Source organism: Mytilus galloprovincialis, chromosome 1 (genome assembly GCF_965363235.1).
Source record: "Mytilus galloprovincialis chromosome 1, xbMytGall1.hap1.1, whole genome shotgun sequence".
Lineage (NCBI taxonomy): Eukaryota > Metazoa > Mollusca > Bivalvia > Mytilida > Mytilidae > Mytilus > Mytilus galloprovincialis.
In genome coordinates this window covers 102,579,245-102,597,475 of record NC_134838.1, presented here as the reverse complement: position 1 = coordinate 102,597,475, position 18,231 = coordinate 102,579,245, and the positions used below count along the sequence as shown (strand labels likewise).

The 18,231-nt window shown below is 31.2% G+C and overlaps 1 protein-coding gene across 2 annotated transcripts; it reads right to left on the bottom strand.

Moving 5' to 3' along the window:
- Positions 1-234: 234 nt before the first annotated feature.
- Positions 235-18,037, bottom strand: LOC143047934 (ras-related protein Rap-1b). 2 transcript variants are annotated; one of them, XM_076221303.1, is made up of 8 exons: positions 17,884-18,037; positions 16,368-16,437; positions 6,816-6,884; positions 6,153-6,209; positions 4,850-4,990; positions 4,072-4,215; positions 3,349-3,489; positions 235-2,939 (listed from the first exon to the last, which is right to left on the bottom strand). In XM_076221303.1, the coding sequence occupies exons 2-7, from the start codon at positions 16,422-16,424 to the stop codon at positions 3,394-3,396; spliced, it is 564 nt and encodes a 187-aa protein (XP_076077418.1). In that variant the 5' UTR covers positions 16,425-16,437; positions 17,884-18,037; the 3' UTR covers positions 235-2,939; positions 3,349-3,393. The 2 variants fall into 2 exon arrangements, with proteins under 2 accessions (XP_076077418.1, XP_076077408.1); XM_076221293.1 differs by having other exon boundaries at positions 3,392-3,489.
- Between the last annotated feature and the right edge of the window lie 194 nt (positions 18,038-18,231).

Here is an 18,231-nt window from a genome sequence, read left to right as displayed (position 1 = left end):
AATTTTTTGGGGCGGGGCATTCTTGTCACTTTGACACATCTAGTTTTTTATATTATCTTGAATATTATTATAGATAGAGATAAACTGTAAACAGCAATAATGTTCAGCAAAGTAAGATCTAAAAGTAAGTCAACATGACCAAGATGGTCAGCTGTATTCATAATTAACCTGGTACACATTTATCTATATAAATCACCTATAAAATCTCTTCAATCTTGTTACATAAAAACTCAGTGTCTTTTCAAATTTTTATTGAGATGAAGGTATGTATTATATTCATGCAAGTACATCTAAAATATGACAAAAGTTTGTGTGCATTGCATTTATTCACACATAATTAGGAAAAACCTAGCATCAATGACACAAATACTAACAGTAAACAAATTTGAGTATTTAATCAACTTCAATTTTATTCTACATAAAGCAAACAAGCAAAGGATTGTCTGCTAAATAATATAAAATTTACATATGGCCTCAAGTATGCAATCAAAATTACCAAATAATAATTCATCACTTTCATATTTTTTTATTTTTTTAAAATGATAAAACAAACAGTCAACTTTGATTTTGTATGTAAATTTTTATCTGTTGGAATCTTATCTTTGTATATATATTTTTTTAATCTTTTGACTTGGCATGATCTGAACAGTCTGATGGTTTGTCACACTTGTTGTGTATTTAAAACAATTTAATGACTAATTTGTAACCTCCAACTGATCATTGCATAAATAAAATAATATCAAAACCTTGACAAGAATTCCAATTAAATAGTTAATATTATTTATCTTTAATCTTTAAATAAAGATTACATTAATGCACTTTGAAAGACTTATAAAGTTTAGTAATTTTTTTTCCTATTATGTATCACAGTACAGTAATGAATTGAAACAACAGCATGTATTAACTGGCCATAATAAACCTGCTTTGTATAAAACATGAACCTTCTCAATCTAATTTTAGATCAAATAGTCGACAATATAAGCTTAAAATAATGAGATATCGTCTATCCCCTTTGTTTCATTGAACATTCAATTTATTAAACTGTATAATGCATATTAGTTCACTTCTGTCCACATTTATAATTAACATTGATATGCATGTTCACATATGTAATTAAGATGTTACAATGTTACATGTGTAATGACAGTGAATGTATATGTGTGTATTGCCTTTTGTTGTTTTTTAATTCATTATTTATTTGAAGGCCATGAAATACATAAAAAGGCATAATGTTACTTCAATACTTTTGTAAAAGAAATATGCAGATAAATATGTAGTGAAAAAGACACATTTAAACATTTGTGTATAATTATAATATGTGTACATGGCAAATTAAATTTAACTAACAATAGAAAATTAAGGGGAGATAACATCAGTACTACAAAACTATTTATTCCCAAACTCAGTATCACAATACTACATAATGTATATAAAATACAAGCCATTCCCAATATAAATAAGCCACATTCCAATTTATACAATCATTGATTATAATTAAATGATAAATCATGAATTTCTGTGAAGCATTGGTTACTCTTAGTTTTTCAGACATTGAAGCACATTTAGAAATTGCACTAATATTTCAAAAAGATTAATTGTTAAAATGAAATTGATGAAATGTATTTGAATTTAGGATAATATTTGTGCAAGTGTTCATAAATGTAATTTGACAAACAATGTCAAACATACTTTTTGGCTGTGCTTTTGCTTATAAAACATACAAACATAAATTGAAACAACAAATAATGAAGGCAAACTTGACAATGACTGTTGTAAATTTATTGCAGATAAGTATATACCACTTAATGTACCTACATAAAATAAAGACTGAAATCAACTAAGTTAAATGCCACACAAAGTTATGTGACAAAAGATTTGCTAAGAAAAACAACTTCTTGTCAATGATGATAAAGGGCCTTAAAAAAACTTATTGAGAAAAGGACAAATGTATTAAAGCTTTATATAAGTTTTAAGCAAATAAAATGAGATTTCCTTTTGATTTTGTGAGGAAAAATTCCTGCATATTTTTTTGTTATCATTCCTGCAAGATTTAAAGATGGATATAATACCATTTGATATTTCAGTAGAATTTTACAAGTCATTAAAAACAATACATGCCTATTTCATTCATATTCCAAATAAATTTAATGCTCTTTCTTCTTAAGAAGAAATAAAAAAAATAATTTTAAATTCAAAAAGAAAATGAAGCATGTCCTATATCTACAAGCTTAAATGCATTTAATTTAATATACACAAAATGAAGGAAAGAAAAAGATAAAAAAGAAGACACTTTCACAGAAAATTTGATTATTGTATTTAAACTTTAGTTCCAACTTCTTATCGATACTATTGTAATTCACAATTTCTGATTCAAAAGTCTCTTCACTTGGTGAATTTATTTTGAAAGCAATCTTTTTTATTCTCATAAGAATAACACTGTAAACTGCATTTGATCTCAAGAAGCACTAGCTTAGGTCTCGTATAAACAAACATGATTAAATGCACCATCAATATATTAAGCATGTGCCTCTAACTATAAACAGGAAATCTACCCTTTATAATACTGTACACTATCTTTTCATCCTCCGTCAGTTAACATGAATATAAACAATTATTTCTTTTATAAAATTAGCTAGCATTGTGAAAATGAAGTACATTTGAATATAAACGGCCTAATAAATATAACACTAATGAATCTGCAAATTATTGTTAATAGTTTTCACCAATGCAGCTTATGAATTTGTTTTAACTAGTTTTGTCAGATCTTCACACAAAAATTTTAAAATAGAGAACCAAGTATTTTAAAATTAATATATATAGATAAAAAGATTAAACCAGCAAGACACATTTTCTTTAATCTTCTGGACTAGTTCTGTCTATCCAATAACTAATCTTCTTCTATTTCTGCCCTTTAATGTTACACATATAAAGTGGTAAACCTGAAAAGATATAAGTTTACATATAAAGTTGTAAACCTAAAAAAATATAAGTATTCTTTCTATGAATAGATATAGTAGAAAAACTCAGGAATATTATACTATAATGATAATGGTAGATACACTGTAGATTTATTATTATTCATTAGACATTAATTTTTGTAGATTTCATGGTTAAAACACTTATGATGTCTCCAGGGGCACGAAAAGTACTGATGCTAATGCAACTGCATCATAAATGTCATTGACTTAAACATAACAAGAAACCTTGATTCCAGAAATACAAGATCTTAGTGGGAGGTCTTCATTTTAAGAATGGGTTCAGTTGACCAGTCAAGACCAAAACTCTTGATGTTATTTTACCTATCATTATTAAAAAAGTACCAAAACTCTTCCATGTTATTTAACCTACCATTATAATAAAGTACCTAAACTCTTGATGTTATTTTACCTACCATTATAATAAAGTACATTTAGATTTACTTCCTGATTTTCCACCGGGTCTTTTTTCTGGATTCTTTCTGTTGATTTGTCTCACAAGGTTGCAAAATATCTATAAAAAAAAAAACGAACAAAAAATTTAAAATCAATACATGTATGAGTTGCTCATCTTATTTGGAAAGTTTTTTTTCCCTGAAAACCATAACTAGATCTCATATAATGCAGAGTCAAATTAAGAATGTATTACTTTTTTGTGTTGGATATTGTTTTTAATAAATTCCATCTGTATCAAAAATATTCATCTTAAATATATAATTTCAACTGTCTTCTTTATAGAAACTGAAATTGTTTACACACACAGACAGGTCTAACAGAGTTTTTTTTTTTAAACTTGTGTGATACAAATAGTGGATTTACTCAATAAAGAAACATTGACATTAACTTTATAATCAATCAGTTAAATATTGGATATACTCCAAACAAAATAATTAAACTGTATCCTACAAAATTTAGGAAAATGATGACTGTGTATTCTTCATTTTGTTTATCATAATGTCATTTCTCACAGAATTATAGAGATTGATTGTTTGTTGCTTCACATCCAGGGGCAAACATTTCATGTATGTTCAGGAGCACTCATTCATTGAAGCATTGAGATAACACATTTTATTTACAAAGCTTATCATATACTTACTTCATTAACATTTATTTTTGCTTTTGCTGATGTTTCTAAAAATTCACAATTGTTAAAATGTCTAGCCAAATTCATTCCTTGTTCTTTGCTGACTATCCTTTCATCTTCTAAGTCACATTTGTTTCCTACTAGAATCATTGGTACCTGTAGATAATCATTCTCTCATTAAAACATTATAAAAGTTCATAATTATATAAAAAAAAAAAAATATAAAAAAAAGAACACTTAACTAAACAAATATTATTTTCTTATTTCTGAAGTTCTTTCAAATGCAACAATAAAATTGCATCTACCTAACATTACCTGGTCTCTATCGTCTATACATGTCTGGTTTAAATAGTATATTTTTGTATATATTTTGGTTTTAAGAATCAGTGTCTCATAAGTCATTTTTTGGCTGGATATTGATTGTTGTTTGTAAATATATGAATATTATGTGAATGCCTTGTTTTAATCAACACTATAATAAACAATCCTATTCTTTATTCATGTACATCATAAAATTATTTGCATTATTATATTCTAATTAATGTAACAGGTAAGTTCCCATTTTGATTTCATAACAAAATGTATATGTTTTAGTTTAAATAGGATAGTAAATCTTAAGAGGACAAGTATTCCATGTCTGTAACAAAAGATTTTTTTTCCAAACTTTCAATATCAAATCGGAAGATCTCTCACTTTATGGTCCAGTGTTTAAATTATGATTTTTTTATTTTTTTTTTACAAAATAACAAGTAGAATATCTCCATTAGACTATCACCCCCTTTATACATACATCATCTGTGTCTTTAACTCTGAGAATCTGTTCCCTTAAATCTTGAAGATCATTAAATGTTGACTGTGCTGTTATAGAGTATACTAATAAAAAGCCTTGTCCATTTTTCATATATAGATCTCTCATTGCTGTGAATTGTTCCTACAAATATGAAAAAAAATGTTAATTTTAAATCATTTAACCAAATGCATATACAGTATTCTTTACAAAATCAGCAAGTGTATGTCTGTTTAGCATTTGCATAATTTCAAATCTTAATGGCTTTAATTATTTGAACAATTTGATGAAGATAGCAGATCTCAGATTGTTGCTATATATATAACCATGATAACTAATACAAACACTTCAGAGCTTGATTTATTGTGTAAACGTCTGTCTATTGTTATAGACTTCATGTATACATAATTAGCTGATGAAGACAAGATTGTCCCATTCCCTTTAGCTTGAAAAACAAAGAGAACAAATGCAATGTTTAATATTGCTGTCAGAAAAGTAAAACATTACTGTGACTGTTTTTTGCAGATGACACAAACTACATACTACTTAATAAGTATCAAACATAAGTCTTGTTTAGAATATTTTTTTGGTTGCAGTCTTTCTCATCAATCAGGTTGGTACACAATTAGTAAGATCATTGTTCACTTTAAGCTAATAAACATAAGCATCTTTAGGTCAATGTTTGAAACTTTCTTCAGTTTTTTTTAAGTAAGTATTCAATCAATTTTGAAAACAACATACCAAAACCCTTACCAAACATGTTATATATTTGTGAGGATTTAAGACCATAAAAAAGAATAGGTTTGTTTGCCCTAACCCTACCTACCAAGAAAATAGCTGCCTACTCAAAATCTTTTATTGTCCTGAGGCCACAATTAAAAATATTTTAGTTTGCCCAAACCCTACCCAAAGGTTGAGACAGTGGGTAGGTTGGTAGGCATTTTCTTTTTTTTTTTGAAAAAGAGAAATTGAAGTATCGGGTGTTTATTAGTCTTCATGCCTATCTGATTAAAAAAAAACTTCTTCAAATCAGGACAATAAAAGAATTTGAGTAGGCAGATTTTTCCTGGGTAGGTAGCGTTTGGGCAAGCAAACCTTTTTTTTTTTTTTTTTTATGGCCTGATGTGAAAATATTTTTTTCTATTCAGATAGACATGAAGACTCATAAACATTGCCAAAAAAAAAAAAAAGAAGGCCTACCTACAAATGCACCTACCCACTGTCTCAATGTTGGGTAGGGTTTGGGCAAACCAAAATATTGTTAAGTGTGAGATTAAAGATCAAACAAAACTACAATTATACTTACTGTTCCTGCTGTGTCTAAAATTTCTAACATACATTGTTGGCCATCTACTTCTACTTGCTAAAAAATAAATCATAATTTTATAAAGCACCAATAATCTTCATCCATCTAGTAACTTTAGTATGTACATTGTATAAATGTAGTTTTGAATTTGAATTAACAATAGTTAACTGACATAATTCTGTCTAATTTGTCAGTGCAAGGTCAACAGAAATATTCAGTAATCACTTTCTTTGAATGATTATAAATGCTTCATATTTTTACCAGTTGAAAATATATATTTACATGATCAAAGCTTGCTGTTTGGTGTGAGCCCAGACTTAGTGTTGAAAACCATACTTTGACCTATTATGTGTTTTTTTTTACAAATTGTGACTTGGATGGATAGTTAGTTGTCTCATTGGCACTCATACCACATCTTCTTATATCTATATGTGAATCAGTAGTGGAGTAATTACAATCAATACAAAAATACATGTATTATTTAAACTAGGTAGAAACTTTTGGTCTGTTGAACTCCGAAATATTATGAAATCTTACAAATTTAAGTTAACAAACTTGAATATCTTGATTATAAATTAATGACAGATTATATTTGAGAATGATGTCAGATGTATGGTAATTGTAGTTATACATGTTTTAGTATAAGAAAGAAGAAGCCCATACCTTCCTGTAACTGTCTTCTATTGTGGGGTCATATTTCTCTACGAAAATATTCTGGACAAACTGTACTGTCTGTAAAAAGAAATATAAATATTGAAGAATGAATTACAATACTACACACTCATTCAAACACAGAACAATCTTCAACCATGCTAACAATGCTAAAAAAATATTGCCTTCCACATTTTTTAAAATATTTTATTTTCTAATATTTAGTTTCCATTGATTATTATTTATGTCAGTAACAACCAGATGCTCCGCAGGGCACAGCTTTATACGACGGCAGAGGTTGAACCCTGAACGGTTGGGGCAAGTATGGACACAACATTCAAGCTGGATTCAGCTCTATAAAATTTGGATTGTGATTAAATAGTTGACACAGCATAGGTTTCTGACACAGAATGAATGTGGTTTAATGAACTTAAAATATTTTTTTTGCCTTTGAGCAATTCACTATGCTGTTGAATATTAATCCTCTCAAAAAAATGTTTGAAGAAATTTTCTTTTTATTTATGAAATCTGAAATGAGAAAAATTTACCCCCCCCCCTTTTTTTCACATCCCCCTTTCCCTTTTTCCAAAACTAATCTCAATTCAAATTTCTAATGAAGTTTGCAACAATAACTACTCATTTAAATACATCATAAAATATTAAAATGTAAAATAAAGTGCTTGTTATCACTGAATGGTAAAGATTGTTTTAATTTATCAGTTGGTAGTAAAAGTGAATATACATTGTATATTGTATAAAACAATGATTTAAGTTGATTCAACTACTATTCTGGACAAAGAAAGATAACCCCAATTGAAAATTTCTTGCTATTGCACAATATTGTGCAATTAGATATTTCTTGCTATTGCACAATACTGTGCAATTGAAAATATTTGCTATTGCACAATACTGTGCAATTGAAGATTTCTTGCTATTGCGTAATACTGTGCAATAGAAAATTTCTTGCTATTGCACAATACTGTGCATTGCAATTGAAGATATCTTGCTATTGCTGAATACTGTGCAATTGAAAATTTCTTGTTATTGCACAATACTTAATATAATAATTTTGGATCCTGATTTGAACCAACTTGAAAACTGGGCCCATAATCAAAAATCTAAGTACATGTTTAGATTCAGCATATCAAAAAAGCCCAAGAATTCAATTTTTGTTAAAATCAAACTTAGTTTAATTTTGGACCCTTTGGACTTTAATGTAGACCAATTTAAAAACGGGACCAAAAATTAAGAATCTACATACTGTTAGATTTGGCATATCAAAGAACCCCAATTTGGACCAACTTGAAAACTGGGCCAATAATCAAAAATCTAAGTACATTTTTAGATTCAGCATATCAAATTTAAAGAACCCCAAGGATTCATTTTTTGTTAAAATCAAACTAAGTTTAATTTTTGACCCTTTGGACCTTAATGTAGACCAATTTGAAAACAGGACCAGAATTAAGAATCTACATACACAGTTAGATTTGGCATATCAAAGAACCCCAATTATTCAATTTTTGATCAAATTAAACAAAGTTCAATTTTGGACCCTTTGGACCCCTTATTCCTAAACTGTAGGGAACAAAACTCCCAAAATCAAACCCAACCTTCCTTTTATGGTCATAAACCTTGTGTTTAAATTTCATAGATTTCTATTTACTTATACTAAAGTTATGGTGCGAAAACCAAGAATAATGCTTATTTGGGCCCCTTTTTGGCCCCTTATTCCTAAACTGTTGGGACCTCAACTCCTAAAATCAATCCCAACTTTCCTTTTGTGGTCATAAACCTTGTGTTTAAATTTCATTGATTTCTATTTACTTATACTAAAGTTATTGTGCGAAAACCAAGAATAATGCTTATTTGGGCCCTTTTTTGGCCCCTAATTCCTAAACTGTTTGGACCTCAACTCCCAAAATCAATCCCAACCTTCCTTTTGTGGTCATAAACCTTGTGTCAAAATTTCATAGATTTCTATTTACTTAAACTAAAGTTATAGTGCGAAAACCAAGAAAATGCTTATATTGGCCCTTTTTGGCCCCTAATTCCTAAAATGTTTGGACCAAAACTCCCAAAATCAATCCCAACCTTCTTTTTGTGGTCATAAACCTTGTGTTAAAGTTTCATAGATTTCTATTCACTTTTACTAAAGTTAGAGTGCGAAAACTAAAAGTATTCGGACGACGACACCGACATGATACCAATATACGACCAAAAAATTTTCAATTTTTGCGGTCGTATAAAAACCTATTATAACATTTTGCTACATGAACTATATAGATTGAGATAATTTGTCATCTATTAGCAGTGATTAGTATACCTAATTGTAGGTGAATCAATAACAGCATGATATAGGCTGTTCATGAGACAGATGTATTTAACAAAAGACAAAACCTTTAGCATGTAGAAATAAGGACGTTGTCATACAAAATATTAATAAGCCAGTTATTCAATATCTGTACAAATTTATAGCATTCACACATATGTAATGTAACATGTTACATGTATATACTATAATATTGCACTTTTAACAATTACATGTATTACACCGAAATTATTACTAATCCTTATTAATGATTTTAAAATAAACAATAAATATTTACAATTTATTTATCAATGACTGACAATCCTTCTTTATATAAGTCATACCCTGGCCCCATTATTGGAAAGACTGATAACCCTTTCTAATCAAAGTGCTGTAAGCGCTGAAGGCAGTTAACCGAAAACCAAGGCAAACGTTATTATGAAAACTGTGGGGCCAACCTTAAAAATATGTGTGTTTGCTGTTTTCCGACTGTACCTTCAGACTGAAGGGTCGGTAGGTAGGAAAAATATTTTATTTTATCAGCAAAAATACAGTTTAAACAAGCAGTTACACTAAACCAAGTTTCTTGTGAAGAAAAAAAAAAACATTTTAAAACAACAAACACTGGACATGCTGAAAACCAACATCAAATGAACAGGCATTTTCAGATAAAAAACTTTTTAACCAAAACTGAAACTTTAACATAGTGTCTTTATCCAATTTATGACATAAAATACTGGAACACTTATAAACAAGGAATGTCATTATGACTTAGAACTGTTTTAAAGAAATATATTCAGACATGTATGCTTCTTGACTAGAATGTTTTCATGAGTAGAGTATTTTCATCAGAAAAATGTATATATATTATAGATTTATAAGACAATTATTAAAGAGTGTATTTTTAATAAAAAAAAAATAACCATTGAATCTTCCTCAATTGAAAAAAAGGCAACTTGAAAAAAAAGTATTAAGACATCCGACTGTTTTCATATTTCTAACAATATTTAATTATATGTGATATAAAGGTTATATTTTTGCCAGGCTTTAATGAAAACCAAAGAAATCTAAAGTTTGGGGTGAAATCCATGGCACCCCATTAAAAGTAAATGGTCGATCTGTACTGAAATGTTTTTAATGCATAAAAAAATTGGCAGCATAGCTTCTAAGGACATGTTTTAATTGAATTCACACAGGCCACACAGTTTGGGGATATTTAATATTGTAAGAAAGAGAATAATTGCAATGAGTGGGGCAGCCCCCCTTATCCTAAAGGAGCATACTCATTGCAATCGAAGATAGATTTAATATAGAGAGAGTATATTTATTTTTCAAGCTAACCATTCATTTTCTCTACATCTTTGTGTAGTTAGGGTTGCTTCTTATTGATTTGGCATGATCTATATCCATTAACATTTCAAATGAGCCCTTCCTCCGTACAGGTACAGGCGTGTTTTCAGATATCCATGAAGATTTAAGTCACGGAGGAGTGGTTTCATCTTTGTCGTCTTCACAACGATTTGTAGAAAATATGCCATACTTCAAGCTGCTGTCGAATTATTTAACCACTGAAATTGGTTCCATAAAGTCAGGCTCCACAGATTCTGAACCCGATTTGTTTGAGACAGAATGGTTATCGTGTCAGTTATGAATATCCGCTGCATCATCGTCAATGATATCATCACACATCATTACATGTGCCTGAACCTGTATAAACAGTTTACTAATAAACTTTTTTGTTTGTTATTTGTCTTAAAATTGACACGAGACGACAGCGTAAAGTACTCCTCCGTGACTTCATGGATACCTGTAAACAATTTCCATGTGCTTTATTATTAAATGGTCACATGAACGCTTGACGGGAAGCTAAGAAAAACCGAACTTGAAATGCGTAATTGACCCAGACTTTAAATCATTTCCGGAAAGGACCCAAAGTTCCGGATCGCGTCAATAGAGGTATTAAAAAAAATTTCTTCAAATTTAAAGCAATAAAATTTTCACAGTCGGGAGGATTTTCAAGGGTCGGTCGGTAAACTGCAAACAAACAATATTTTAATCTAAGCCTGGCAATGTTGCTTCAACATTCATATATATAGTACATTTTTGTTTAAACTTATTCTAATGAATCAATTATTTAGGCAAATCATTTATATGTTATCAAGGTTTCAAAAGCAATGCATATATCAACGTTTATTTTTTTATGGTGAGTCTGCAGTGGTTCTCAAACAGGAAGGGGTAGGATGACCCTAGGGATTTCTGTTGGGTTGGTAGGTTTTATTATATCAATAAAAATTATGACCTCTTAACAATGCTTAATAGTTATTGTTCAAAATATATACATGAAACAGACTTCTTTCTGGGTCTGTCATATTCTTGATGTGGGGCTACATTAAAATCAAAGCGCTGTAAGCGCTGAAGGCAGTTAACCAAAAACCAAGGCAACCGTAATTATGAAAACTGTGGCAATGTTGCCTCAACATTAAACATTCATATATAGTACATTCATGTTTATCTAATGATTTATTTATTAAGGCAAATAATTTATATGTTATCAAGGTTTCAAAAGCAATGCATATATCAATGTATATTTTTTATGGTGAGTCTGCAGTGGTACAAGTTCCCAATGATTGCAGTTGTTCTACTTGGTAGTTAACCTTGGTTTTATTTGACTGCTAGAAGTTCAATTTGACTTAGTATGAACATGTAATAGTATGAATGGACTGGTTTCCCTGGAAAGAAAACTGAGTTTGTGTTCTATAGTACAAAAGTTATGAGACACGAATCGGACAAATGTTCACTACAACAGGGATCAAAGGTGAGGTCTGACTGACCTGCCCATAGTAAATGTAAATGATTTGTTATTTTGTCCCATACATATGAATATATATAATTTAGGGGTGGGGATCTCAACGGTTTTCAAGTTCTCAAACAGGTAGGGTAGGCAGAGGATTTAGGGGGGCAGGGGGCCCGGCCCCCCCTTTTTAGGAAAAAAATTGGTTGCTTATATAGGGAATCACTAAAGCGTGACTGGAACGGGCCTCTCTTAGGTCAGTCAGTGGGCCCCACTTATGAAAATTTCTGGATCCGCCACTGGGGGGGTAGGGTGACCCTAGGGACTTCCCCTACATTTCATTTTATTTGTTATATTGTCCCATACATGAATATATATGATTTAGGGGTGGGGATCTCATTGGTTTCCAAGTTCTCAAACAGGAGGGGTAGGGTGACCCCAGGGACTCCCCCTATATTTCATTTAATTAGTTATATTGACCCATACATGAATATATATTGTTTTGGTGTGGGGATCTCGACCGTTTCCAAGTTCTCAAACAGGAGGGTTGGGATGACCACAGGGACTTCCCCTATATTTCATTTGATTTGTTATATTGTCCCATACATGAGTACCGGTATATATGGTTTAGGGGTAAGGGTCTTGACCATTTCCAAGTTCTCAAACAGGAGGGTGAACAGTGACCTCAGGGACTCCCCTATCTTTCATTTGAATTGTTATATTGTCCTGTACATGAATATATATGGTTAAGGGGTGGCGATCTCAATGGGTTTCAAATTCTCAAACAGGAGGGGTGGGGAGACCCAAGGGACTCCTCCTATATTTCATCTGATTTGTTATATTGTCCCATACATGAATATATATGGTTTAGGGGTGGTGATCTCGACCATTTTTAAATTCTAAAACAGGAGGGGTGGGGTGACCCCTAGCGACTCTTCCTATATTTCATTTGATTTTTCATATTGTCACAAACATGAATACATATGGTTAAGGGGTGTGGATCTCGACCGTTTCCAAGTTCTCAAACAGGAGGGGGTGGGGTAACTCCAGGGACTCCCCCTATATTTCATTTTTTTATTTATATTGTCCTATACTTGAATATATGCAGGGGCAGATTCAGACGGGGGAGGGTTGCGGGCTTGCACCCCCCTTAAATTTGCAAAGCATGGGTTGTTCTCAGCTTAATAAAGAATATTCCGATAATTTTACCTCAATTTTTTTTTAACCTCGCTCTGCTCGGTGAAAATTTAAGTTTGTGCCCCTCCTAACCTAAAATCCTGGATCTGCCCCTCATATGGTTTAGGGGTGGGGAGCTCGACCGTTTCCAAGTTATCAAACAGGAAGGGGTAGAGTTGCCCAAAGAATGCCACCTATATATCATATGATTTACTTAATTAAGGTATATATAATATAGTTGCATTATTTGTGAAAATAAAGAAAGAAACTTTCAGCTACTTTGAAATTGCAGTAATATGTTTACACTTTAAAAGCATCTCACATGCATTATCATCATTTATCATTTATAAAGAAAATTTAGACTGTGACCATGAACATGTATATTGTTAGATATACTGTTCCCAGCTGTCACGTTGTATCGGATTTTTAAATTAAAATTTGTCAAAAAGTAATTTTGAGTTTCTGAATAAAATATTTTTCTGCTTTCTTTTACATATATATTTTAGTTTACAATACTAGTGTTTATATTCATTTACCATGCATAGATGTATTTTTTTCACCTGCTTGGATTTATTTTGTAAAAGATCGCCAAACCCGGAATTACCCTTATCCGCTTCCGGACTCGATCCGATTTTGTAAAATTTTGTCTTCACGGCCGCCATTGTTATGTGTTTACAATGTTGTTTTTGTCAATCAGATACGATTTTACTCGAATTTATACAATATTTGTCGGCGATTTTCTGTATAAAGCTAGCTGTTGAACAAAATGAACATTGCCGTCATGAATAATAATGATAAAAATAAGTTTTTAGCTTGTTTAATTGGAGACTTTGGTGAACATGGTGAAAAGGTTTTCAAAGTAATTTCTTATTTTCTTTCAAATGAGAAGGTAACTACGTCGGGCGTAGCTAGAAACCAACTATCCTAGTCGAAATTCCGCTTGTAAAAGTGGAAGGTCGCGGACCTCGGACCACTCTAATTTGCACACCTGCCTCCAAATTGAAAAGCTACGAAAATTTCTTTTTCTAATTTGAAATTGCCGCCAACAGCATGAACAGTTGAACTTATTATATAATAGACTACTGACGTAGTTGTACTACGTATTGATGACAAACAATATTCCTACGACTTTTGTCATTTGGGAAATCTAAACTACTTGTCTTAAGAGATTTTCGGCGATTAAATATTTCATACAATTGTTCTTTGACATCTTAGCTGAAAGCACAAGTCATAATGAACTACACAAGGATTCTTAATAAGCACTACTTCCTATGTGTAACTTTAAAACTTTTGGATAAATCGACGATCATTTAAGGTTTTTCTGGTCATTTTTTTTTGTAATCCAGAATAAAAAGTATTAAAAAAGTGTTCAATTAGTTATATATAACATAGTAGCAAGCTAGATAATAACAATGGCAAGTATTTCAGGATTTATTGGGTAGAACACAAATCTAGGGTGCTCGCATAATGCAGCTTAACTGCATAAAAAACGTTGGTTTGTCAAAGCCAGAGTTACACAAAAAAGATTGGGGCGATAGGTAGGGTTTTATTTTTTTTTATTAATATGAATGGACTATTATAATAATAAACTCAGTTAAAGAATTTGTCTGGTGATTTTAGATACCAAAATTTAAATTACAAAAAAAACAGATGCTTCGCAGGGTGCAGCTTTATACGACCGCAGAGGTTGAACCCTGAACGGTTGGGGCAAGTATGGACACAACATTCAAGCTGGATTCAGCTCTAAATTTGGATCGTGATTAAATAGTTGACACAGCATAGGTTTCTGACACAGAATGAATGTGGTCTAATGAACTTAAAAAATTTTTTTTGCCTTTGAGCAATTCACTATATGCTGTTGAATATTAATCCTCTTAAAAAAATGTATGAAGAAATTTTCTTTTTATTTATAAAATCTGAAATGAGAAAAATTGACCCCCCCCCCTCCCAATTTTTTTTCACATCCCCCTTTCCCTTTTTCCAAAATTGATCTCAATTCATATTTCTAATGGAGTTTGCAACAATTATGAATAACTACTCATTTAAATACATCATAAAATATTAAAATGTAAAAAAAGTGCTGATCACTGAACGGTAAAGATTATTTTAATTTATCAGTTGGTAGTAAAAGTGAATATACATTGTATATTGTGTAAGTTGATTCAACTACTATTCTGGACAAAGAAAGATAACTCCAATTGAAAATTTCTTGCTATTGCACAATACTGTGCAATTGAAAATACTTGCTATTACACAATACTGTGCAATTGAAGATTTCTTGCTATTGCGCAATACTGTGCAATTGAAAATTTCTTGCTATTGCACAATACTGTGCAATTGAAGATTTTTGCTATTGCTGAATACTGTGCAATTGGAAATTTCTTGCTATTGCTGAATACTGTGCAATTGGAAATTACTTGATATTGCACAATACTTAATATAATAATTTTGGATCCTGATTTGGACCAACTTGAAAACTGGGCCAATAATCAAAAATCTAAGTACATTTTTAGTTTCAGCATATCAAAGAACCCCAAGGATTCAATTTTTGTTAAAATCAAACTAAGTTTAATTTTTGGACCCTTTGGACTTTAATGTAGACCAATTTGAAAACATGACCAAAAATTAAGAATCTAAATACACAGTTAGATTCGGCATATCAAAAAACCCAATTACTTAATTTTTGATGAAATCAAACAAAGTTTAATTTTGGACCCTTAAGGCCCCTTATTCCTAAACTGTTGGGACCAAAACTCCCAAAATCAATCCCAACCTTCCTTTTATGGTCATAAACCTTGTGTTTAAATTTCATAGATTTCTATTTACTTAAACTAAAGTTATAGCGCGAAAACCAAGAAAATGCTTATTATAGTGATCATCATTATACTGGATGAACTAGAAATAATGTTTCTTCTGGCAGAAGGTACTTTAATGACAGCAGTGCTGATTGTCAATCATGAGAAATCAATTTGCTGAATAATTCGTGCAATATCGCATAATAGTTTTTCTACCACTCGCTCAACAAGGGAACAGTAATTGATGCCTCTAAATGCATGAACAATGTTCACTAAATCTTAAGATTTTGACGGAAATGTATCGAACTCGAAAATACCTATTGACAGAAACGTCACAAGTGAAAAAAAAATTTCTTCTGAAAAAATAATAATCCTACAAGAAGTATTGTTTTTCTATTTTTGATACATAACCTTTCAAATTATAACTGTATCAACATGATCAAGCATTGGACATTTAAAACCTGCATTAATAACTGAATAGTGAGCATACTTACCAGAGCACTTTTACCTACACCACCACTACCAAGCACAACCAGTTTATATTCCCTCATTTTCTGTTGCTATCTGAAATAAGATTGAAAAAACCCCATCATAGTCTAATGTACAGTAACATGTAGATGATTATTAGGCATGGTTAACAAATCTCATTCATTGTGTTCTAATATCAAAGTTTAAAAAATACAAATTAAGCCTGTCATTAGGTCTTTTCTAGAATTTAAAGGCAAAATTCTATTACTAAGCAAAATATTGATAATTCAAAGTGTTAGATGTGCAATGTATGTCAACAACACTGTCATGATTGTAACCAAAAAAGTCTTAATGTAACCATAACCAAGTGCCTGTTACTATCCTAAAACTTTTTTTGTAAGGGTTATTGAGTCCAAGTATTCTCCCCTGGCCTTACAGTACAAATGGTATTATCTAATACATTACATTTTCAACAAAACAATACAAAGTCCCTTACTCGTTAAAAATTCATTGTTTCTTTTGTAATGGAACAAAATTATAACTTGATCCATGAGGGGGGTTCGAGGGGTCCCAAAATCCAGGGCTTAAAAAGTTATAAAAACATGAAATCCTGAGGTCCCGAATATAATTTAATTTAAATCCCTACATCCCATGATTCGAATAAAGAATTCCTGGATCCTGAAATCCGAGCTTAAAAACACCTGCCCCCGGAGTCCTGATAAAGGTCCTATCCACCCTCATCCATAACTTGTCATGGTTTAAATCATTTAGACAGAGTGAGTGCAAACCTAAAGTCTTCAGGGACTAAAAATAAGGATATTTGAAATAATTGCCAATAAGATATTTATCCAAGGACCACGGTTCTCAATATGAATTTTTGGCAAAGTTGAGTCCAACAGTATTATAAATCAAAATAATTATTTTCTTTGGTTTTAACATAAGATCGTGATTAAAAACTTATTTGAATCAAAACCTTGATAAAATGTGAAACAGACACAAGGTTCAACAAGTTGGTTTTTAGTCTGGTGTGATCGGTCATTGTGAAAGGAGACAAAAAAGAGAATGGAAGCAAACATAATTTTGGGCTAACAGACCATAATTAAATAGAACGAAGATGTAGCTTTTCATTTCATTTTTACTAACAGTTTAAAATAAATACCATCAAAAAATGAAAACATTTACATTGCATACCTCAACTTCAAGCAGGTTACAATGACCTATTTGAAGGATTGTACCCAGCCTGCAATCTGGGATGGGACTGAGTCATCAACCTGATATTTTCCGACAGATACATAATTTTTTTCATCACTAATAGAGAGAAACATATTTTTGAAAAGTGTCAAAATATTTAATCATAAGAAGACGGATGATTGATCATAAGGTACATCGACACAAAGTTGTTTTCGTCACATTTGGCATTTCCTGCTGAAGTTGAACCATATTCCGAGGGGAATCCATCGCTAAAACTTTAAAGCTTTAACAAAAAAAGTCAACGTCCGGTCAAAAGTGTGTGGACGGCGGTTAGACATTATGAATTCTTACCAAAAAGTTATTTCCCTCAAAGATATAACTGTGAACAACAGTTTGTTATGACGTTTGGCCCCTTTATATTGATAATGGCGGATTTACTTCTAAATTTGGAATAGAGTCAATGCGCATGACAAATAGTAGTCAACTCCCAACTTCCGAATACCCGAATAATCCAGTCGTTACATTCCGCGCACTACGATCACAGACACTGACCGTAAGAGGGCGCAGGAATTGCAAGTACTGAAAGCACTGTTAGGTCGTTAAATTACTGGATATCCTGAATGTTTGTAACATATAAGACTTAATGTTTAAGGTTAGACAGTAAATTATAGAAATAAGTGGAACATTTATTTATATTCA

Excerpts from the sequence above, each read along its gene's own strand:
- LOC143047934 (XM_076221303.1), bottom strand. The coding sequence starts at position 16,424 with ATGAGGGAATATAAACTGGTTGTGCTTGGTAGTGGTGGTGTAGGTAAA. Across the intron at positions 4,991-6,152 it reads TTTTAGACACAGCAGGAACA|GAACAATTCACAGCAATGAG; the intron begins GTAAGTATAATT and ends TCATATTTGTAG. Across the intron at positions 3,490-4,071 it reads CAAAAATAAATGTTAATGAA|ATATTTTGCAACCTTGTGAG; the intron begins GTAAGTATATGA and ends TTTTTTTTATAG.